Below are 24,118 nucleotides of genomic sequence, written 5' to 3'. Positions count from 1 at the left end.
TTAAAAGACATTATCCTCTGACTTCCTATCAGTAATTTGCCTAAGGTAATTCTGTCAATAAGGAGAATACATAAAACTCCATGCTCTTAACCACTAGTTGTATGAACTCTCAATTAAACCATTACTATTGTTGCTGTTGCTATAGTGCCATCAGGTTGGTTCCAACTCATAGCAACGCTGTATAGATAGGATTTCCGAGGTGTGGCTGGTGAGCACATATACACAAATAATTTAGTAAACAGCAGACTTTCATTAGTGCTTAATAAAAAAAAGGCAAAAAGGTTTGTCAAAATTTGAGCGATAGAGGGAAGAGAATAATGATCTAAGAAGGATTCTTGTGAGAACTAGAGTTAGGTGATGGCTCAGCGGCACAGTGGCTAAAACACTGCTAATGAAAAGATCAGCAGTTCGAACCCACCAGCCACTCCATGGAAGAAAGACGAGGAAGTCTGCCTCTGTACAGCTTTCCTGCCTTGGAAAGCCTATAGGTAGTTCTCCTCTGTCATTTAGGGTCACTATGAGTTAGAATTGACTTGACAATAGGTTTGGGTTTTGGTCACCATACCTGAAGACTGAGTACTAGATTAAATGAGTCTTTGAATCAACACATAATTCTGCCAACTAGTATGTCACAGATTACAAGCATAATGGATCATTTACACAGTAATGAGACAGGATATAAAAATCAGCCTTACCATCATAGCCAAATAACGAAGCACCTTGTTATCATTCACCAGCATTTTAATAACATCTTTTCTCGGAGCTTTTGGGATCAGAGCAAAGCAATTCTGAGCAGAATCCTCAACTAGCCCATAACCATTATAGGGAGGTAATTCCTAGAGACAAGCAGGAAGCAAGAACTAAAGTCAATGTTACATGTGCTAAAATTATACTAAAGGTAGCTATATGTTCCTAAGGAAAAACAAATAAAACCACTGATAAGCATGCAAATCTGGAAAATATTAAAAAACATTTCCTTCATATACGAGTGTCATCAGGAAAAGTAACACATTACTTATTTACTGCTGTTTTATCTATGGCTTTTACATCATGCTCTCTGATCACAGAAACAGGTGAGTGTGGGCCTTAGCCTGGAAGATCTGGAAACTGGTTCTTTAACTCACCTGACTCTGGGTGTATGTGTGTCTCTGTGGTGGAGTTGGGGGAGGGAGTAGTCAGGACGTGGTTCCTACTACTTTTTCTCCTATTCGTGTACGTATTTCTAATATTTTGATTTTTACATTTTCACCTCACAGATGATGGATGATAGTCAAGAGTTTTGGGGGAACTTGAATCCTTGTTAACACAAGACCCTTTCCTGGTGAAGTAGTGTACTTCAGAAACCAAATTTCAGATGAAAAGTTTCCTTCATAAGTTAGCAAGAAGGTATAGGGTGAGCCTATGTTTCACTCAGGCTTCATGAAGACCTGAAAGCATCATTCTAGGGTGCTAAGATTTGTATAGCTAAAAACAAGTATTTCATAAGTAAGGTTTTTCTTATCCTCACCAAAGTTGGACAGACATCAGCAGAGTTTTCTCCCTCTTCTTTTTTGCTATGCTTTCGCAGCAAACTCAGCTTGTACCATGCATTTTCACTTGTGTATACGTTCCCAAGAGCCTTTCTTTCTTTCTTTTTTTAAATTGTGTTCAGGCACTTTAACAATTCCGTCCATAGAAGTTTAATTCCTCAACAATTAACAGCTCTGCTATGTTCCTCCAGGTGCACAGTTTTGGAACACTGATCCCTTGCCCGCTTCCCAAGACTATAGTTAATTGATCAGCATGACTAGACTATCCAGCAGAAGGACAATGACTTAAATGTGCTTCAAGTGTAAAACCACAACTCAATAAATATACAGGTTGCCATGGGCAGAGGGACCTTGGGCTGAGACAACACATGGCAAACCTTGAGTTATTCTGTAGGTTAGGCAGAAAGTGCAGAGTGGTAGAACCTGAACTTGATTTGTATCCACACCAACACCCAATGAAAGCAGTGCAGGCTGGGAGCGGGTGGAAGTCTGGTTGAGGGCTTTTGAAATAGGAAAGTAGCTGAAAACTTCTGAGCCATCCTCTCAGAAGGCTTATTTTGTCTGGGCAGACTTGTCTTCATTATCTAGTGCTGTTCTAACGAATACGTAAGTAGATGCCTTTAACGAACTTTTTATTTTCTCACGGTTTAGGAAGCTAGAAGTCCAAATTCAAGGCACCAGCTCTAGGGAAAGTCTCTCTCTCTCTCTCTCTCTGCTCTGGTGGAAGGTCCTTATCTCTTTTCAATATCTGTGGGCCCGGTATTCCATGTGACTTGGTATCCATTTCTCCCTGGGTCTAGGAGCTTCTCAGCATGGAGAACCTGATTCCAAAGAACATGCTCGCTCCTAACTCCTCTTCCTTGGCAGTAATGAGGTCTTTCCCTTCTCTGCTCACTTCACTCTCCTTTCATCTCTTGTAAAATAAAAGGTGTGACTCAAGCAAGGGTGTATACTATTCAGTGACTTTAGCTATACATTCACCACGTTGTACAATCGTTAACAAGGGTGTGACTTGAGTAGGCGTGTGACTTAAATAAGAATGCAACTTGAGTAAGGGCAAGACTTGAGTTCTGAAAGGCTGTGATTCAGTAGTCACTCCACACTAATCCTGCCTCATGGACATAGAGATGTTAGGACTTATAACACATCACAAAATAATGACATCAGATCACAAAATGGAGGACAACTGCACAACACTGGGGATCACAGCCTAGCCAAGTTCATACATACTTTGGGGGTGAGGGGCAGGGGCACAATTCAACCCGTGACAAGGCTCATTCCTTTGTTTCCCTGAATCACACTTCATTTTCCTTGTCTGTAACGAAGACTTTCCCTAAATCTCAACTCATACACTTGGGGTCGCAGCACCTTGCTTTTCCTCCTCTAAGCTACTGTCTCAGTCCTGCTCTAAATTAGATGGGCCACTCACCTAACTATGGACATCATCCCTCCATATATATATATTACTACTACTCATATGACCGCACACCATATCTTCTACCCAGGCTTTCTAAACAAAGCTCGTATCCATGGAACCCATAATCTTTCTGATTACTGCTTTTAAGGACCAGCCCCAAAGCAGATTAGTTTTCCTACTCTTGGTTTCTTCTTTCCTACCATCATGTGTCCAGATGGAACTAACCTAGGACATCGGGTAATTGTATATATCCTTATTTATTCCTGATTTAGAAGATTGACTAGACTTTCGAGTGACTTGGTTTTCAGATTGAATATGTTATTATTGTTGTTATGTGACATCGAGCTAGTTCTGACTCATAGGGACCCTTTGCAGGGTTTCTGAGGAGCAGTTGGTGGGTTTGAATTGTTAACTTTGTGGTTAGCAATCCAGTGCTTATCCTATAGCACCACACTAGGACCCCAGATGGAATATACCCACTTCATATCCATCTCTGTCTCTGAACTCTGGTCAGAAATCTTTCTAGACTCTGCTATAGCTTCCCATGTCTGGCTGCCAACTAAGAGGTCCCGGGTTAAAAAGATTGAAGTGCAAAGACTAAAGTATTTGCTGTGTGGTAGGTGGAGCTTTCCTACTCATTATTGGCAAAGACTTCCATGGGTTTCCATAGAGAGACTTCCATATTTGTATTATTTACTGTGGAGAATTTACTGGAAACAAACGGACCAAACTGTATTAATAAACCATGATTAATGTGCAGTCTGTGCAGACTTAGAGTTAGTTTTATTCTGTAGAGGGCTAAGACTGGCCAACTCAAATAAACCAAAAATCTACAGTGGTTCTTTATTTTCTCTGCTCTTTACTCAAGCTGTCTTTTCCCTTTCTTTCCTTACCAGATAGGTTAGGAGAAAAGGGATGATTGTAATGGCAGTAGGAACCAGAGATATTCTAGAATCAAAAATTTTCATCTGGTCAAAAGATGATTCAAAACCTTCTCACTAAAAAACTTTTTTTGATCCCTTTTCATCCTACCTCCTCATGCATGGGTTAGATAAAACAGATTCTTCGTAAATTGCTTGCCATTCAACAGAATTGCTCTTGTACTTTGCAACATGACTTCAGGCACGTCCCTGGAACTACTTAACTCAGAGTCCTGGTGTGATGCTGTAAGATAAGCACTGGACTGCTAACCACAAGGTTGGAGGTTTAAACCCTATACAGGGTCACTATGAGTCAGAGTTGACTTTACTACTGTTGTTGTTGTGAAGTGCCGTCAAGTCGGTTCCAACCCATAGCGACCCTGTATAGGGTTTCCAAGGAGCAGCTGGTGAGCTTGAACTGCCGACCTTGCAGTTCAAATGGCTTTGCAGTCTGGTGTGATGCTATAGGGTAGTACTGGACTGCTAGCCACAGGGTCAGTGCTTTCAATCCACGAGCTGCTTCTTGGAAACCTAAACAGGCTCTCTCTGAGTCAGAATTGATTCGGTAACACTGAACAACAAAAGTAAACCCGTACTTCTATGGTCAACTGATGCTTAGTAACGGTGCCAAGTCCATTACATGGGGCAAAAATAGTCTCTGGCAAATGGAGTTGGGAAAACAATCTCCACATGCAAAAGAATGAAGCTAGACCCATACCTCACACCATATAAAACAAGAGCTCAAAATGGATCATGAAACTAAATATAAGAACTAAAACCAAAAAACTCTTAGAAGAAGACATAGGAGTAAAGCTTGAAGGCCTTGTTTTGACAACAAATTCTTAGATATGATACTAAAAACATGAGCAACAAGAGACAAAAATAGATAAATTGGAATTAATAGATAATTAAAACTTTTTTCCATCAAAGACTTATCAACAAAATAAAAAGACAATTTATAGAATGGGACAAAATATTTGGGAACCATATATTTGATTGTTGTTGTTCTTATGTGTTGTTGAGTGGGTTCTGACTTATAGTGACCCTATATATGGTTTCCAAAGAGTGGCTGGTGAGTTTGAACCATCAACCTTGTGATTCAAACAGTGGTCGACTGTTTATCCTACAGCACCACACCAGTATTTGATAAGGATTTAGTACCCAGACTATATAAAGAACTCCTACAATTAAAAAAAAAAAAGACAATTCAAATTGACAATGGGAAAAAGATTTGAATAGTCACTTTTCTCAACAAGATATACAAATGGGTAATTAGCATATGAAAGGATTCTTAGCATTATTAGTTATTAGTGAAATGCATATCAAAATCACCATAAAATACCACTTCACACACACAAGAATGGCTCTTATGATAAAAACAGAAAATACCAAGTGTTAGCCAGGAAGTAAAGACATTGGAATCCTCATGCATTGCTGAGTGGAATGTACAATGGAGCAGTCACTATGGAAACTGTTCGGTAGTTCTTCAAAATATTAAACCATTATCATATGACCCAGGGATCCTACTCCAGTGCATATACCCAAAAGACTTGGAAGCAGGGACTCAAATAGATATTTTATACAACAGTGGTCACTACAGCATTATTCACAATAACCAAAAGGTGGAAACAACCTGTGTCCATCAATAAACACAGGGTATATCATACAGTAGGGTATTATTAGCCATAAAGAGAAATGAAGTTCTGACACATGCTCCAAGGTAGATGTATGTTGAAAACATTATGCTAAGTGAAATAAGCTAGACACAAAAGGGAAAATGTTGTATTATTTCACTTATATGAAATATCTGGGATAGGCAAATGCATAGTGATAAAAAAAAGTTTATTAGTGGTTGATTAGAGAAGGGAGACAGGAGTTATTCGTTAAGGGGTACTGAGTATGTTTGGAGTGACAAAAGAACTTTAGAAATGAATACTATTAACGGTTGTACAACATGGTGACTATATCACTAATGTCACTGAAATGCATACTTTAAAAATGATTAAAATGATAAATGTTTTGTAACATACATATTTTACCATCATAATTTTTTTTTCAATCTAGATCTGTTAATGTGGTATCTTTTTCTCTACACTAACATGGTGCCAAAAAAATTGGAGTGGGATGGCAAAGTTTTATTATAAATCTTAATGAATAAGCACAATAATTTCTACCAAGAGTTTTATCAGAGAAAAAAAACTGACAGCAAGAGGTACTGTCATCACCCACATTTTCTTCCAGAAGTTCTACTGCCCCAGGGAACTCCGAACTTACCAAAATCCAAATCTTTCTTTCTAATTATTTTCATGAAACTTTGGTTCTTAAATGCTTGCCTACAACACCACCTGCCTTTTAAGGGGAACATCAACTATATCATAGACAAGCTTCTTCAGTCTACTGAAGAAATGTATACATGTCTCCTTAACTGACTCATGAACACTTTACAACAACATCTTTTAGGCACTGTATTAGGTTCTCCAGGAGCCTTGGCGGTGCAGTGGATTAAGTGTTTGGCTACTTACCACTAAGTCTGGAGTTCAAATCCTCCAGCTGCTCCCCAGAAGAAAGATGAGGTTGTCTGCTCCTATAAAGATTTACAGTCTCGGAAACTTTAGGGAACAGTTCTACTCTGTCCTATGGTGTTGCTGTGAATTGAACTGAGTCAGTGGTAGTGGGTGGGTGTTAGATGCTGACAATGAATAGAATATCATCCCTGCCCTCAAGGAAATTAGTCTGTAGAAAAGATTCATGAGCTGATATTTTCATACTGCTGATAAGTGCTAGAGCAAACCAGTCACAGAGGACTCCAGGAATGCAGATGAGGGGTGTTTAGCCCTGCCTGGAAGTTTAGGGAAGCCTTCTTTGGGCACAGGAAGCCTAGAAGAATGAGAAAGAACTGTGTGAAAGAATATTAGAAAAATAATTCAAGCAGGTGGGAGAGCATGAAGAAAAGCTCAGGGGAGTTCAACAGGATGCAATCCTGGTAAAACCACATACAGCTCAATATAACTGAATAATGTTGCTGCTACGTTCCACCAAGTCAGTTCTAATTCATAGTGAACCTGTAAAGGGTTTCCAAGGAACAGCTGGTAGGTTTGAACTAAGGACCTGCGGCTAGCAGTCCAGTGCTTACTCTTCAGCCACTCTGAACAAGAACTGAAGAGTAAGTATAAGCAAAGGGGTGCAGGAGATGGAGGCCGGGAGACCACGAGCTTCGGCATGGATAAACTCCATAGAGGAGCAAGGTCCAGGGAGGCTCCTTCATACTCACAGCAGCAATATAAAGATTGGCCGCAGGTGTAACTCCCTACTTTACACATGACCACAGACATAGGGAGGTCATGAGCTGCTCCTGCCTCAGTCTGAACCTGTGTAGGCCATGACACTGGGCTGCCTTCTATAAAAATATAAGTAAAAAAATACAAACAAGCAATTCTCATTTTAAATTCTTAAAACATATGGTCTGGCAGACTTCTGAAGTCTTATGCTTACCAAATTATTGTTTTGGAGTATTAAATATGACATGAACCTCCTCTCATATTGGAGTGGGCTTGGTGCACAGAACTGGATGGTGTGGTTCTGAGGAAAGTTATGTTGCAATGAGAGAAAACCATCCTTCAACACCTTCAATTAATCACTCAGTCTTTCTGTTGCACACAATTACTTTTTTTTTTTTTTTGGAGGGGGAGGCATGTATGAAAATACACACAACAAAACATACACACCCATTAATAATCTCTACGTGTTCGGTTCAATAACTCTGGTTCCATTCTCCTTATTGTGCTACCATCCCCACTATCTCCACAGTCTTGTTTCACCACCATTTAGAGACTCAGTGACTCCTAAACAACTCATCTACACAAACTGCTGTCAGTCTGATCTCATACAGAGCATTCTCTAAAAGGGCTCAAAATGCAAGGCAACCATTCTTTACTAACTGAACTAGAGTGCTGTTTATTATAAAGATGACTTGAGGGCCAGTTTTGGTTCAAGGACTCAGAATAATTTCAGGGAAACAAATGTGGGGGTTCCCCCAGTCTCTGTGGGTTGCACCCAATCATGTTTTTTAGCTAAAAGTTTTGCTAAGGTGGCAAGAAATCATGAAATGCTCTGGTAAAAAGGAGGAAGTTAAGTCTATGCATATTAATAGGGAAGAATGTTTATGGTATATTTTTAAGTGAACATATATTTATAGTATGATCCTAATTTCATAAATTTTTATATATATGTATATACCCCATACAGGGCTGCTATGGGTCAGAATCGACTCGACAGCACTTAACAACAACAACAACATATATACAAACTAAGGAAAAGACCTCAAAGGATCTATACTGTACTATTGTTGCTGTTAGGTGCTGTTGAGTCAGTTCTGACTCTTAGCAACTATGTATAGGGTTTCCGAGGAGCAACTGGTGAGCTTGAACTGCCAACCTTGCAGTTCAAAGTGACTTTGCAGTCAAGCGCATTAACTCACAGCACCACACCAGGACTTATACTGTATTCTTAGCAGTAATTAATAATACAATGTGGGAATGGGGAGGTGGGAGATGACAAAAAGGCATTTATTTTTATGTTGCGGACCGTGTAAGACTGGTCAGAGGTTCGAGGCCTTCTAGGGCCGAGTATAACAAATGAGGCCACTGGCAGTTAATGGCAAATTGCTTTCATTTTAATATTCAGTTATATATATTAAATTAATACACGGAGCCTTTGATAATCCACAGATAAATGTGATATTTTCCCAAAGCCGAGACTAAAGGTTGCAAGGTCAAGCCTTTCTCCAAAAGGATTAACTAAAAATATCTTAGCTACTTCTCGGTTCTTTGTTCTATAGACAAAGAACCCATCCTCCCTAATCCCTTTTCCAGGTGCAGCCCATTCACCTGGGCATCTCCTGCAGAACGCTCACCTTCCCCCAACTGACCTCAGGGGCTATAGATATGTTAATTGGGCCTGAGAATCCAAGTTGCTGGCCTGGAAGTCGAACCAGCGAAGTATGATGTAAAGTTACCTGAATGTCTGGAAAATTACTGATGTTAGCTGTATCCTGTTTTGGTCCCTCCCAGCTTGGTGTGAAGCTCCTCCCCTAAATAAAGCAGAGGCCCGGGCCTCCCCAGGTGTGCATTACTGGTTGGAAGGAACGCAGTAAAGATTGCAGGGCAGTGAGTTGCTGCCTGCAGAGGCTATGATGCCTGTAGTCCCAAGCCTGCCCACCAGTGATGTATCCACCCTGGCTTTGGGGTGCCTCATTGTCTCCCTTCTTCTGTTTGTCTGTGTATTCTTTCGCTATTCCTATCGCCGCTGGATCTCCCCTCCTCGTGAACCAAACACTCGTGAACAACACAACTATGTTGAGGGCAGACCCCGACATTTTTATACCTCTTTGTGTGGCTTTTTAAATTTTCCATTAACAGTTTATGAAAATGTCCATTTCTTCACATCATGTGAGTTTTTTAATCTTTGAAAATTTAATAAATCAAGAAACATCAATCTTTCTATTTCTATTCTTTTGCTTATTGGTTAGACTTGGGCTCTTTTAATATATTTATTGGCCATTTGTTTCTTCGTTTGTGAACTGCTTTATTTCATTGAGTATTCGTTTTATTATTTTATTGAGAGTTTCTTCTTTCTTCTGAAGTTTCTACATCAAAAGATTAATTCTCTTACCACATTCAAACAAGTGTTCTATTACCTGTTTTATAGGAGGTGGTTCCTTCTTGCTCACATCAATGCATGGTAAGTCAGTGATTCCGAACTTTTCTCTGTAATACTTCCGAGTAAATGGATCACAGTCATAAATGAAGAATGTTCTCCCAAGGATAGTGAGTGTTTTCCCAACAATAAAGTCTTTGGCAGTATACCATTCCAATACTTCTTGATCCGATATTTCCAGCACACATTGAGGGAAGTTCTCTAGCATAAGATACAAGGGAGGTGAAACAGAAGGAATGAGTACAATAGCCATGCATTCCTGAGGGAGTAGAGTCATTTAATTTGGTATTACTTATTTGCTGACAAGATGGAGATGGTTTTTGTAAAGCCTCTCTTCATATTCATCTCTAATTATCATTCAGAGTTACTAATTCCAGCAGAATTAATGCTTAGAAGAAAATACCACATGGAGGAAGAATAAACGTCATTCTATACACAGAGTCTGGAGTCCTGGTGTAGCACTGTAGGTTAAGCACTGGATTGTTAACCACAAGGTGGGTTGTTGAAAAACCACCAGCTGGTCCTCAGAAACTCTACATGGGACCTCTAAGACTCGGAACTGACAGATGACGTTTAACAATAGCAACAACATACACAGTCTTAGACTTAGAAGGGACTCAAGACACTTGGGTGGAAGGTCAAAATTAGCACATTAGTTTCAGGATCACAGGACTCTTAGAATGTATGGGGTGGTAGCAGATAGTAGGTAGCAACCAGGCTATTGAAATCTATGGCACAATTCCAGTTGTTTTTATCTAAGAACACAAACTCAGTATTAGCACTCACTCAAGAACTGAGAAACCTATATTGTTGTATGTGAACTCTCCCAATTTTAAAATGATGGAAATTTTACTCCCATTTGCTAGATTTTCCTACTCTTGTTCTCTCTCTGAATGTAATCTTCTAACGTGCAGCGTCTTGTTTGAGTATGCTTGTCATTCCAAGTATTTTTAAATGCATAATTCCGACATTAATTCACGACCACTATCCATTTCCAAATTTTTCTTAACAGAAATGTGGTACCTCTTAAGCTATAACTACCCTTTCCCCTTCCTACTTTTCCTTGTTGTTGTTAAGTACTGTTCTGTAGGTTCCAACTGGTAGCAACCCTGTATAGAGTTTCCGAGGAGATGCTGGTGGGTTTGAATAGCTGATCTTTCAGTTAGAAATCCAGTGTTGGTCCTACAGCACCATACCTATTCCTGAAAACCAGTTATAAATTTTTATTTCTAGACATTTGCCTATTCTAGACCATAGAAGAATTGATGCATTTGAGTTATGATCTTGGAGGAGAATATTGAAAGTGTCATGGGCTGCCAAAAGACCAAACAGATCTGTGTTGGAAGAAGTGTAGCCAGAGTGCTCCTTGGAGGCCAAGATGGCCAAACTTCATCTCTCATACTTCAGACATATTGTCAGGAGGGACCAGTCACTGGAGAAGGACATCCTATTTGGTTAGGTGGAGGGTCAGAGAAAAAGAGGAAGACCCTCAACGAGATTTGGCCAAATAGCAGCATCGATGGACTCAAGCATGACAATAGTGAGGTTGGCCCAGGATCAGACAGTGTTTCATTCTGCTGTGCATAGGGTCACTATGAGTCAGTACCAACTCGATGGCACCTAACAACAGACAATGCATACAAGCTGTTGTTGTTGATAGGTGGCATCGAGTCAGCTACGACTCATATCGACCCTATGCACACAGAACAAAACACTGCCCAGTCCTGCACAATCCACACAGTTGTTGTGTTTGAGCCCATTACTGCAGCCACTGTGTTAATCCAGCTCACTAAGAGTCTTTCTCTTTTTTGCTGACCCTCTATTTTAGCAAGCATGATGTCTTTCTCCAGAAACTGTGATTCATTCTGATAGCATGTTCAAAGTATGTGAGGCAAAGTCTCACCATTCTCATTTCCAAGGAGCATTCTGGCTGAACTTCTTCCCAGACAGATTTCCCTTTATGGTTGAATAATGTTCTAATGCACGAGGATATGCATGGGTTTATTCCAAACAAAATGTTTTAAAATATGTCTCTGTGATCAGTGGAGTGCTGTAGACAAGTTCTGTCAGGAATACACTTGTCTTAGTCTCATTAGGGTCCCATCCGGAAAAAAAAAAAAAAAAAAAAGAGTCCAATTAAAACTGTGCCATCTGAGGGGATGTATGATGAACCAGTTAGCATATAGGTCAGTTCAGAAGATGATGGCGACTGTTTTTTGGATTCCAAAGGGGTGATCTTAATAGGTTTTATCAAAGCACACAAGATTTTTACAGGGGCTTATTAGGAAGAAGTTTTAAGAAAACTGAAAACTGTGTTGGTAAGGAAAGTTACACCAAGACATTTTTTCTCCCATCACAACAATGCATCTGTTCATTCTTCAAGAGTAGCAAGGATTGTTCTAAGAGAATTTTGATGGGAAATCTTACCTCATCTACCCTACAGCTCAAATTTTGTCCCTTCAGACACTTCTTTGTTCCCCAAACTCAAAGAATATTTTAAAAGAACATGAATTGAGTCCCTTCAGGATGGGGTGTCAATCAGAGAGCACAGAATTCTTCAGGGAAGTGCTAGAGAGATGGAAATGCCATCTTCGGATGTGTATAGACTGAGATGGAGGGTATGTTAAGAAACAATAGCTCACATTTTGATATTTTTGTTTTATAAAGGTTTCTATAATCATGTAGCAATACTTTTTTGACTGCCTTCATATAGGTATGGGAACACAGTGGCTCTGTAGGATAAGCACTGGACTGCGGACCACAAGGTTGGCAATTCAAACCTACCATTTGCTCCATGGGAGAAAGACAAGACCTGCTAATTCTACAAAGATTGACATCCTTAGAAACCCTACACAGTGTTGCTATGAGTTAGAACTGATTTCACAGCACTTAACAACAACAACAACACATGTATAGACTACATGCGTGTATCCAGTCATCTGTTGATGAGCGTAGCTTCTTCCCACTGTCTGGTTGTTTGTGAATCATGCTGCCATGGTCCCTGGTGTACAAGAACCTGAGTCTCTGCTTTCAAGTCTTTTGGTTATAAACCTAGGAGTGGAATCGCTGAATGATACAGTAATTCTGTGTTTAATTGTTTAGGAATAAACTATGTTTTATATGTACATATATTATACTATGTAAATGGAATTGCAGTATATATCTCACTTTACTTTTTTTTTTTTTTAGTAGATAGTATTACGTTTTTAAGAGCCATTCATTTGCTTATTGCTTTTAACTACTGAATGTTAATCAAGATATAACTCCTCCACATTTTGTCTATCTACTCTCCTAAATGACAGAAATCTCCAATATCTTGCTCACAAATAACACTGTACTCTTTCAAACTCTGTGACGACCAACGAGCACATCTGGGCAGGCTGAGTTTGGCCTGCATGCTGACAATTTGTTTACAGCCTCTCATCAAGGCAAACCTCTTTCTTAGTACCTGGAATTTCTTATCTCTTTATTTCCAAAACTATAGTAAAAAGAAAATAATCAATGAAATTACTTATAGAGTTCTGTCAGCCACCTAAGCCTGAGAGATGTGTCACCAAGGTGACATTTTTATAAGAGAAAATTGTTGAACTAACTCAGTCATTAAAGCAAGCCTACTTATTGCAGGGAAATATTGGTGTATAGCAGAAGTCAGTAGCATGTTGCATTCTCACTCTCCCACCTACTAGGTTATTTTAAGCCAGAAACCAAAGAGCAGACTTTGACACAATGGGGCTCCACCTTTATGAGTCACAAACAGGTCTTTCCGAGTTCAAATTATCCCATATAGAAACTTCCTGTTTAGCATGTAATTGAGAAGAGAAATGAAGTCAGGAAAACACCATGTGCATGAATTAATGTTAAGCTACTCATTTATCCTTGAATGAAAACAGGCCTCTTTTTCAAATGTATAAAAATTCGGATACTAAATGGTTCCAGTTCTGAAGTCTTGCTCCAGCATACTCTAAATGACTCGCCCCACGGCTGCTTTGGCTTTGTTTCTATGATCTGGCTATCAGTTATCTGCACCACAGTATCTCTGAGGTGTGCCTGGACCAAGAGGAGGTAAAGGAGGGAAGTTGTGGGCAAGTCATTCTCTGAGCACAGCAAAAGTGTGAAAGGAAGGACCATGGGACTAAGGAACTCCTTTGAGATTCAAAAAAACAATCCCAATGAACAGAGGACACACTGAATCAAACATACCAGCATTTTTCACCAAAACCTTGGGCAGGCGCTGGCGGTTCACCAGGAGTGGGAAAGGATCTCGCCCATTATTTCGTTCATGGATCTCTCGGACTTCCACCGTATCATCCACAAGATAGTAATGAATGATATAGGTCCGACATTCACCAAACATGCTGTCTGTATCATCCCAGAGTGCATAGAACCGGAGAACCTTTGACAAATCCAAAGCAGTCACTTAAGAATCCTACCACTGGAGAGTTTAACTAAGTTCTTTGGCATTTATCTATCAGACAATCAGCTGCAAAGTCTGTGACTTAAACCCAGATGGTGAATTAAAAAAAAACACAAATTCATGAGATACTAGACTAACATTTGAAATTATGGACTGGCTGAAAATAACTAAGTAATAGATTCATAAGTTTGTGCCGAGAAAGATGAGTTCACTTTGATTCAAAATTATCTTGAGTGAAAAGACAAGCTCCATTAAAAAAGCAATGGGTCCCTTTTACAATGGTTTACATGTATTAGTAAAGGCACACATAAATAGTTTTGCATATAATTATATGAAAAAGTGTTCATTTACTAATCAGTCTTCCATCAGCAAATGTCTTTACTAACAGTATCAACAATATAATCTTTAAATGCAAAGGAATAAGATACATTATTGATATAAAGAAGATCCTAATAAGGAACTCTGGTAACGTAGTGGTTACGAGTCAGGCTGCTAACCTCAAGGTCAGCAATTTGAAACTACCAGCTGTTCTGTTGAGAGAAAGATGAGGTTTTCTGCTCCCATAAAGATTTACAGTCTCAGAAACGCTATACAGGGTCGCTATGAGTTGGAACCAACTCCATGGCACATAGCCACCACCACCACCACCACCACTGATAGGTAGGCGTCCTGGTGTGGTGCTGTGGGTTAATGCACTGGACTGCAAAGTCAGTTTGATCCACAAGGTCAGTGGTTCAAGTTCACCAGCTGCTCCTTTGAAACCCTATACAGGGTTGCTATGGGTCAGAATTAACTTGACAGCACTTAACGACAACACTGATAGGTAAACTTTTCTAAACCAAAAGTAGTTACATTTCTGAAAAGAATAAGAGCCTTGAAAAGGAATCGAGGGTGATGCGCTCCCCTTTTTCTTTCCTTTCAGTAAGGAAAAGAGAAGACTCAAGACTACCAAACCATAGGGGGAGGACAGGAAGATTAGAACAGAGTTGGAAAGTATCCAGAACATTCTGTACTCATACATCAATATAAAATTTAACACAGAAACCTCAGCATTGGGATTTCTGTGAAATTATTATATTAATAGGAACCTACATTTATTTATTTAAGGAGTTTCCCAATAACTCATTTAAGATTTCTCAAAGGATTCTTCTGTGAGATTAAGTCACATTTGCATAAAGAAATGGTCAACTGGAAATACAAACTGGAAGCAGATGTAGCTCAGAAATTATCTCTAAATGTAAAACTTTACTGAAACTCACAAGATATAACTCCACAATCTTCTGTGGATCTCTAACATGATATTTTGGTATTCTATACTTCTAATCCTAGATGAAACCAGAAAGGTAGGATTGTACCAAAGGGTCAAATTATAGGCATAATGATTCAAAACCCACATCTACCAAAATAGCTTGCAGATGAATGCATGTGCCACACCAGAAAACGAACAAACCTAGGTCACTTACTTGTTTGTCAAAGGTGAGAAACTGCTTGAGCTGATCAAAGTCCGATGGGGTGATGTACTTACGAAGAGGCTGTTTCCGGAGTTCAGTGTAAGGATCAAGAGCCATTTTCTCTGGGGGATTTAATTCAATCCCTTGACTTTCCAAAAATACCTGAATAATTCAAAATTAATAATGATCATTGTTCTTGAAGCTTCTTAGAGCAAGTAATACATTTGTGGCCCCAAGATAATAGAAATTATTTTGGGGCCACAAATTTATTAATCATAATTTCTATATTATTATCCAAATCAACCATTAATTTGCAGCTTGATCATGTGTTAACAGTACTAGAACTCCACTGGCCCAACTCTGTAATGTAGATAACAATGAATAATTTATTAACACATACCTTATTATAAAATTGCTAGGCATTATACTAAGTTAGGGGAATGCAGTGACTCTGTAAGAAAAACACTGGGCTGCAATCACAAAGTCGGTGGTTTGAGCCCATCTGCCACTCCCCAGGAAAAAGATGAGGTTCACTGTTCCTACAAAGATTTGCAGTCTTGGAAATCTATGTAGGGTCACTATGAATTGGAACCAACTGAACAGCACTTAACAACAACATGCTACACTAGTCTGGGAGACATGACAATAAGGTAACTGGTTCCAAATATGAATTCAGGCTAATGAAATTTATTTAGGTGTCAAAAAGAGTAAGTCTTCAAAGATCAAAAAAGTTGTTGTTAGGTGCCATTGAGTTGGTACCGACCCATAGTGACCTTATGCACAACAGAGCGAAACACTGCCTGATCCTGGGCCAACCTCACTACTGTTGCCACACTTGAGTCCATCGATGCTGCCACTTGGCCAATCCATCTTGTTGGAGGGTCTTCCTCTTTTTCTCTGACCCTCCACCTTACCAAACATGATGTCCTTCTCCAGCTACTGTTCAGAATCACAGCAACTTACAAGCAACTACAGTACGATAAACTGACAGACGAGTGGTGGGATCAAAAAAGTAGAGGACAATAAATGCTGGCCAGGATGTGGAGAGACTGAGACACTCCTGTATTGCTGGTGGGATTGCAAAATGGTCCAACCTCTCTGGAAAGCAATATGGCACTTCTTCAGAAGGTTGGAAATAGAAATACCTTATGATCCAGCAATTCCTCTACTTGGTATTTACCCACAAGAAATACGAGCCATAACACGAGTAGATATATGCACACCAATGTTAATAGCAGCACTATTTACAACAGCAAAAAGATGGAGACAGCCTAAGTGCCCATCAATGGAAGAACGGATAAGCAAACTGTGATTTATACACACAATAGAATATTATGCTACCTTGAAGAATAACAAGGAAGCTGCAAGCCACTGCCTAACATGGATGAACCTTGAGGACATTATGCTGAGTGAAACTGGTCAGTCACAAAAGGAGAAATACTGCATAGGACCATTATTGTAAAAGATTAAGAAAAAGAACCCACACTAAAAGGGGGAAAAAATTCTTTGCTGGTTACCGGGATGTATGGGGTGGGGTGAGGGGAGGGAAGGGAAGGTGGAGCACAGGGTATAGAATAGAAACAGGATAGGTTGGGCTCTGTGTGGAGAGAAGGGGGCAATACACAGGAAGGGGGAGGGGAATGGAAGAACAAGGTGGATGGGAAAAAAATTAGGCCGGTTTACATGGGCTAAGTGGGACACAGGTAAATAATGATGTACACACAACCTTGAAACAACAGGGCTCTGGGAAACAGGGATTGAGGCATGGTTTGAATGGGTTGTTGTTGTTGTTAAGTGCCTTCGAGTCGGTTCCGACCCATAGCGACCCTGTACAGGATTTCTGAGGCTGTAAATCTTTACGGGAGCAGAAAGCCTCATCTTTCTCCCGCAAAGCGGTTGGTAGTTTCAAACTGCTGACCTTAAGGTTTGCAGTATGATTCTTAACCATTTGAATGGGTAAAAGAGGGGAAATAATGTTAAGATGCATGGCTGTCTTTTGAATCTTGGTTTCCCTTGGCTATCACTGTAAAAGAAACACTTAAGGGGGAAAGAAAGGAATAGCCAGAAACATCACCATAGAAAGCCTTTAAGTCCTTCTTCAGGCTATAACTGATTGGAATACCTTAAAGGGGCTAGAACTTGCACAGTGAAGGAGGCTCCCTGTGGAGCCTTTTGCATTGCATAAGACTACAGGTAGAATCTGTAACCCCATCCAGACTCTTCTGAGTGGGAAATTTCCACGTGAAAGGTCAAGCAGACCAGCCTGGAGTGGCTAGAAGAACAGACGATACTTCTTGAAAGAAAGACTGGCAGGAAACGTCAATACAATAATGGCAGTCTGATTGACTAGTACAAGAACAAGCAAGCTGTTTGCCAGGGAGCCATAAAGGTAAGTGGTTTGACCCCCTTCCAAGACTAAGACTCAAGGGGAATACATGAGCAGGCATGTGGTCTGGCTGGTGACCACGCTGGTCACTGATAAGGGGAAGTGGGGGAAAACAGCAATGAAGTTTTGAGCTAAGTCCGACCGCATTCAATAGACTCCTGTGAACCCAGGTTGAGAACTGGTTGGCCAGCAGTATGGCAAGACCTGGGGACTCCTGGGCCCAGAGATAGTGACATGGCCACAGAGGACTAGAGTGGAGAGTGAAGCGTCCAGCTGATAAGAAGTGAGGGGATATGCACAAGAACATCCACACTTGTAGATAGTACCCAGTTGATCTGGCTTCAATGACTGGATGATCAGAACTCAACTAGAAGAAGAAAGAAGAGGAAAAAAAAGAGTAATCTTATACAATTTGATGAGCTTGACCTATACTTATGGATGTAGTAGCTCAAAACAGGGAACAAATCTTAACAGCGAGGATTATTCCCACCGCCTCAGTTGACAGGGATGGGCAACATAGACATTGGCTAAGCAAAATGGGGGTAGGGGGAGGTTACAAAGGCAAGAAGTGACTGGCTTATAAACTTTCAAGAGGGAGCCTAGTTCCACAGGGTGCGGGGAAGGTAGAATCTCCACTGAGTGGTTGCTAATCTGTCTGGACTGGGCTGATGAAAGGAGATGGAGATAAGACTTTTGTGGTATAATAGTGAATAATTGCTATCAGGACTGACTGTGAGGGTTGGAAATGTAAAGGTAGACGTTTTGTAGCAAAAGGAGGGGATTTTGCAGTCCAGGAGCATAGGTTCCTGGGACCATCAAGGGAGAGGAGTAGAGTGCGGGACCCTATCCAGAGAAGCAGTGACGCCAGAGATGGAGGCAGAGACGATGATGTGGAGAGATGGAACGGCTGGGGGCTCTGGACTCAGGGAGGGAGAGGGGCTGTGTGCTGATGGCCGGGGGTCAGGCTTGTGGTGTATACCCTTTGGTTGTTTGATAATGTATGGAGGGGATTGTAATCATTGCAATGAAACGAAATACAATAGGATAAATGTAAAGCTAATGTTCTCCCATGTAAACTGTCACATAATTCACACAAAAAACTTAAAAAAAAAAAAAAAGTAAGACCCAGGATTGCTTACATTCACAGCTTCAGAAACATAACACAGTTTCAATACACTATGTAAATCATACTAGGTATGGGAGCAAGCAACATAATGGCCAAGTTAAGCTGACATCACATTCTTAACTTTGCAATTTAATCAAAACAAGTACATGGTTAAGTTTCTACCCACATACAACACTCAAAAGGATGAGGGAGCAACTAGTGGTTATTTAAGACCAAAATGCATTTTAGAAAAAAAATTAAAAAAGGCAACTCAAGTGTTCAAATCTCACAAGAAAAAGGAAAGCATATGAATTTGACATGATCATGATCGTGCTAAATGTTATATTTATATATGAGTAAAAATATAAAATTAGTTTCACAGTAACTATAGCTTGGCATTTTGTCTTCTTAAAAGCACCACAATAAACCAAACCTTGCTTTATAATCAGAAAGAAAAGCATAATTTCATGGGCACTGTTTACATTCTGGAAATGGAAATTAATGTGAAGTCTGTGGGTTTTTTTTTTGAAAGGGGGTGAGTTACAAGGTTTGGTTTTTTGGGGCAATATGAAGAGGTGGCAGTGATGATATATTTGAGTAAAGATACTTCCTAATTCAAATCACACCATAAAGAGAGATATCTTCTCTACTCTGCATAGGTACAGCCCTCATGAGTCAGAACTGACTGGACGACATTCCCAACAACAGTCAAATATCAGCCATTAAAGTAAATGCATTCGATGAACTGTTCAGTGATCCACTTGAAACTATTCAAGTTGTCTGTAAAGATACAATCACAAGAATAAATGCAACACTTTAGATTTATATAATATCCTAAGGAGTCACTGTGTTCCTCACGTATTTAAGTGTGTGTGTATACATAGATATCTCTACTACCCCCACCATGTTGATTCTGACTCATAACAACCCTGTATAGGATTTCTGAGGCTATAAACCCTGATGGGAGCAGAGACCCTCATCTTTCGCCAGCAAAGTGACTGGTGAGTTTGAACTACTAACTTTGCAGTTAGCAGTCCAGTGCATATCCTACAGTGCCACCAGGTTCCTGAGGAACAGCTGGTGGGTTTGAACCTCTGACACTGCAGTTAGCAGTACAACGCTTATTCTAGAGTGCCACACCAAGACTACATATGTGTGTGTGTGTATGGAGTCCTGATAGAGCTGTAGGACTTAACCACAATATGTTTAACAACAACTTGTTGTTGTTAATGTGCCATGGAGTCGGTTTCAACTCATAGCGACCCTGTGCAGAGTTTCCTAGGCTGTAAATCTTTACAGGAGCAGAAAGCCTTATCTTTCTCCGGTGGAACAGCTGGTTGTTTTGAACTGCTGACCACGAGATTAGCAGCCTGATTCATAACCACTACACTATCAGATCTCCTTAACAACAACTACTACATAGATGCATGTTGTTGTTGTTAAGTGCCGTCGAGTTGGTTCTGACCCATAGCGACCCTGTACCGGGTTTCTGAGGCTGTAAATCTTTATGAGAGCAGAAAGCCTCATCTTTCTCCCATGGAGGGTGGTAGTTTCGAACTGCTGACCTTTAGGTTCGCAGCCTGATTTGTAACCACTACACTACCAGAGCTCCTTACATATATGTATATATACATATGCATGTTATATTGTTCTTAAGTGATGTTGAGTCTGTTCCAACTCATAGTGACTCTGTGTAGGGTTTCCAAAGAGTGGCTGGCGGGCTTGAATTGTCAACTTTGCATTAACAGTCCAATGCTGAACCTACAGTGCCATAAAACCCTACCCACTGCTGTCAAGTTGATTCCAATACACAGCAACCCTACAGGATCCTACATATAAGAAGACCTGGCGGTGTAGTGGATAAAGCATTCAGCTGCTAACCAAAAGCTGGCCACACGAACTGACCAGCTGCTCTGTGGGGGAAAGTTGCTTCACTTTCAGTTGACTTCGCATAAAAAATCCAAATTTATGACACAGAGAAAGTGGAGGATTTTTACCAATATAAATGAGAAGATTTTTCGTTATATATTGAAAGATGATTTCAGGAATCCTTTAGGTGTCAATAGGCTTGGGTTTTGGGTTTTGATATCAAATTTCTCTAGACTATATCAAATATGGTTTATATAAAAGAAAAAAAAAATTAACCTCACAAAAAAGTTTAGACTCAAATCTGTTACACAGAAGTAGAATTGTTTTTGTAAACCCAACCCGAACACTAAACCTATTGGGGTGGAATTGATTCCAATTCCTAGCAACTCTATAAAGCACAGCAGAACGACCCGTGGGGTCTCCAAGGCTGTCAATCTTTTCAGTAGACTGCCACATATTTCCTCTGCAAAGCCTCTAGTGGGTTTGTCAACCTTTTAGTTAGTAGTCAAGTGCTTAACCACTGTGCCACCAAGACTCTGTAAACTCAAACTTAAGATAAACTGCCCAGTACCTCTTTTACACTTTCACACCATCAGGGTTGCCTGCTCTCCTAGCCTCTATCTGAACTGGCCTGAAAATGGTTTTGTTTTCAAATAGTTCAGCTATGATAAGAGCTTAATTCTTTTTTGAGTGGATATCTACCAATACCATTGTGAGAAAAAAACAACTCTTTTTCACAGACCCTCCACTTTACCAATCATGATCTTTAAATTGCCTGACTTAGGTCTTCCCAATGGTAATGGTCTCCTATTAAAAAACACAGAGAGGAGAACTGGCATTGTATAAGAGGGAAATGACACAGTGCTGGCAAACACATTTGTATGCCAAGCTAATCTGGACAATATGCACATAGAACAGATGATCTTACTCTAGTAAGTGTGTGTTTTAGAATGATGCCTCAGACCCCACACCTTCCAGAAATATATACCATACCTGTGTATACTGGTCACAGTCAACAATGCGGAAGGTTTTGCCATAAACTGTGATGTTTATGCCCCGATTTAGGTCTTTCCAATGGTAATGGTCTCCTCGGTCATTCTTGCTTAGCCGCTGGCGTTTGATTAACTTGCCTTGAAGGATCCCGGAATTTTCCACAATGGGCTCTACCACAGACATGCTATCATCTTCTAGATAATAGTAAATGTTCACTTGACGGATCCTATAATGCTCGTCAGTTGACATAGGGACATCTTCTTGAAAATAGGCATCAAATTTCAGCACCTATAACACTCAGAGGAGGAAGAAATGGTATTGGATTAGTTTCTCCACAAAAAAATATCAAATACTTCCCTGTGAGGAGAAGTAAAAATACTCATCACTTCTACCCTCTATAGTCAGGGGTTAGCACACAGGGTTCATGAGCCTGATCCGCCTGACCACCTGCTTTTGAATGACCTGCTCAAAGGCTTGAAAAAAATAAAAAAGAGTATTCCATGGCACATGAAAATTATATGAATTGAATGTCAGTATCTACAAGCAAACTTTTATTGGAACCCAATCATGCTTTTTAAATGGCTGCTTTTTCACTGTAAGGGCAGAGTCAGGTAGTTATGACAGAGACTGTGTGGGAGCAAGGTGTAAAATATTGACTATCTGGTTCTTTTTTAAAAGTTTGCTGATCTCTATTCAAATACTCAAACCATGTGCAGTCCATTTACTGAGCGTGCTGCTTGGTGAGTTGGTTTACAGTAGCTAAACTCTACGAGCTTCACTTCCATGCCAAAAATTCTTTGCAGAACTTCTGAAAAGAACAACAAATTTAGACTGATTTTTGGCTTCAATATGAAAGTCATTTCCATAGAATTGGAGTCCTTTGTAAATGCACATTAATGGCACATTCATTCTCATCAATTTGATATGAATGGCTTTGAAATCATCAGTTCATCATGGAATCTTTGGAGAGCATGTAAGTTATTATTACTGTACTCAGAAACATGCATGGTCTAGACAGCAAACCCTCAGTTCTCTGGGGAGCATCAATGTAAAGTCACAATGGTATAAGTATATTTTTTAAATATAAAAGCAGTATTATAAAAAGTATGTTGACATGCTTTGATATTAATTTAAAAGTTTCTGTTCAGGGAGGGAAGGTGTCAGAATGGCATTTTAGCTAGGCAGGAGTGTTGACCTACACTTTTGATAAAGTAAAAGGAAGAAACCAAGGAGAACCTTAAATGAAGACATAATATGTATAGGTCCATGATGGAAAATGAAATAATTCTGTACAGGAGAGCTGCTACTAAAAAAGATGCAATGTTTAATATCAATGGCACTTAACACCACATTTTCAACACACACATTTACACTGACAGATGCGTGACTACACTTGAGGTGTGTTGGCTGGGTGTTGAATCTGGGTCTTGTGCGTGAAGGCAAGAATTCTACTAACTCGTTATTATTGTTAGGCACCGTCGAGTCAGTTCTGACTCACAGCAACCCGACATAGAACTGAAGAAAGCGCTGTCTGCTCCTGCAACAGGCTCACAATCTTTCTCATGTTTGAGCTGCGGTGTCAATCCATCTTGTTGTTGTTGAGGGTCTTCCTCTGTTTCAATGACCCTCCACTTTACCAAACATGATCTTTAAGTTGCCTAACTTAGGTCTTCCCAATGGTAATGGTTTCCTATTAAAAAGACAGAGAGGAGAACTGGCATTGTATAAGAGAGATATGACAATAATGGAATAAAGGCTTTGCAACTCATATTGAAAAGAATAAATATATGACAGTTGAAAAATCCAAGCCAAATAATAGCCTCTTAAACCGCAGCAGTTTTGCAAGCAAAGCCCTGGTGTTGTGCTGCAGGACAAGCACTGGACAGCTAACCACAAAGTTGGTTAACCTACCAGCCACTCTTGGGAAACCCTGTAAGTCAGAACCAACTTGACAGCACCACTACCACCAGCAAACCAGAGAAGAAGTAGTTGATGTTGTTTTTGAGTACCACTGAGTGGGTTCTGACTCATAGCAACCCTGTGTAGGGTTTCCAAGGCTGAATATCTTTACAGAAGCAGAACCCTCATCCTTCTCCTTGGGAGCAGCTGGTGGGCTCAAACTGCCAACCTTGAGGTAAGCAGTCCCGTGCTTATCCTACAGAGCCACCACACTCCCAGAGTCCTAATAGAGGAGAAAACAGTTGGATTGTGGTTAAATTTTGAAGATAAAAACAATGGTCTCCTCTGCCTCACACCCTATACAAAAATGAACTCAACATGGATTAAAGATCTAAATGTGAATCCTAAAATTATGAAGAT

At 40.0% G+C, this 24,118-nt stretch overlaps 1 protein-coding gene across 1 annotated transcript in view; it reads right to left on the bottom strand.

The window, feature by feature from the left end:
- The window catches only part of EFHC1 (EF-hand domain (C-terminal) containing 1), a 69,788-nt gene that overhangs the window by 18,638 nt on the left and 27,032 nt on the right, over positions 1-24,118 (bottom strand). The window contains exons 3-8 of the mRNA XM_006835770.1: positions 21,800-22,087; positions 15,459-15,608; positions 13,782-13,974; positions 9,562-9,782; positions 696-836; positions 566-579 (exon numbers count right to left, since the gene is read on the bottom strand). Of these exons, the coding sequence (XP_006835833.1) occupies positions 566-579; positions 696-836; positions 9,562-9,782; positions 13,782-13,974; positions 15,459-15,608; positions 21,800-22,087 (1,007 nt within the window). The remainder of the gene's footprint in view (positions 1-565; positions 580-695; positions 837-9,561; positions 9,783-13,781; positions 13,975-15,458; positions 15,609-21,799; positions 22,088-24,118) is intronic.

The sequence above is a fragment of the Chrysochloris asiatica genome, unplaced genomic scaffold (genome assembly GCF_000296735.1).
Source record: "Chrysochloris asiatica unplaced genomic scaffold, ChrAsi1.0 scaffold00019, whole genome shotgun sequence".
In the NCBI taxonomy this organism is placed as follows: domain Eukaryota; kingdom Metazoa; phylum Chordata; class Mammalia; order Afrosoricida; family Chrysochloridae; genus Chrysochloris; species Chrysochloris asiatica.
Note: the sequence above shows the minus strand (reverse complement) of the source record. Positions and strands in the feature narration are given on the sequence as shown.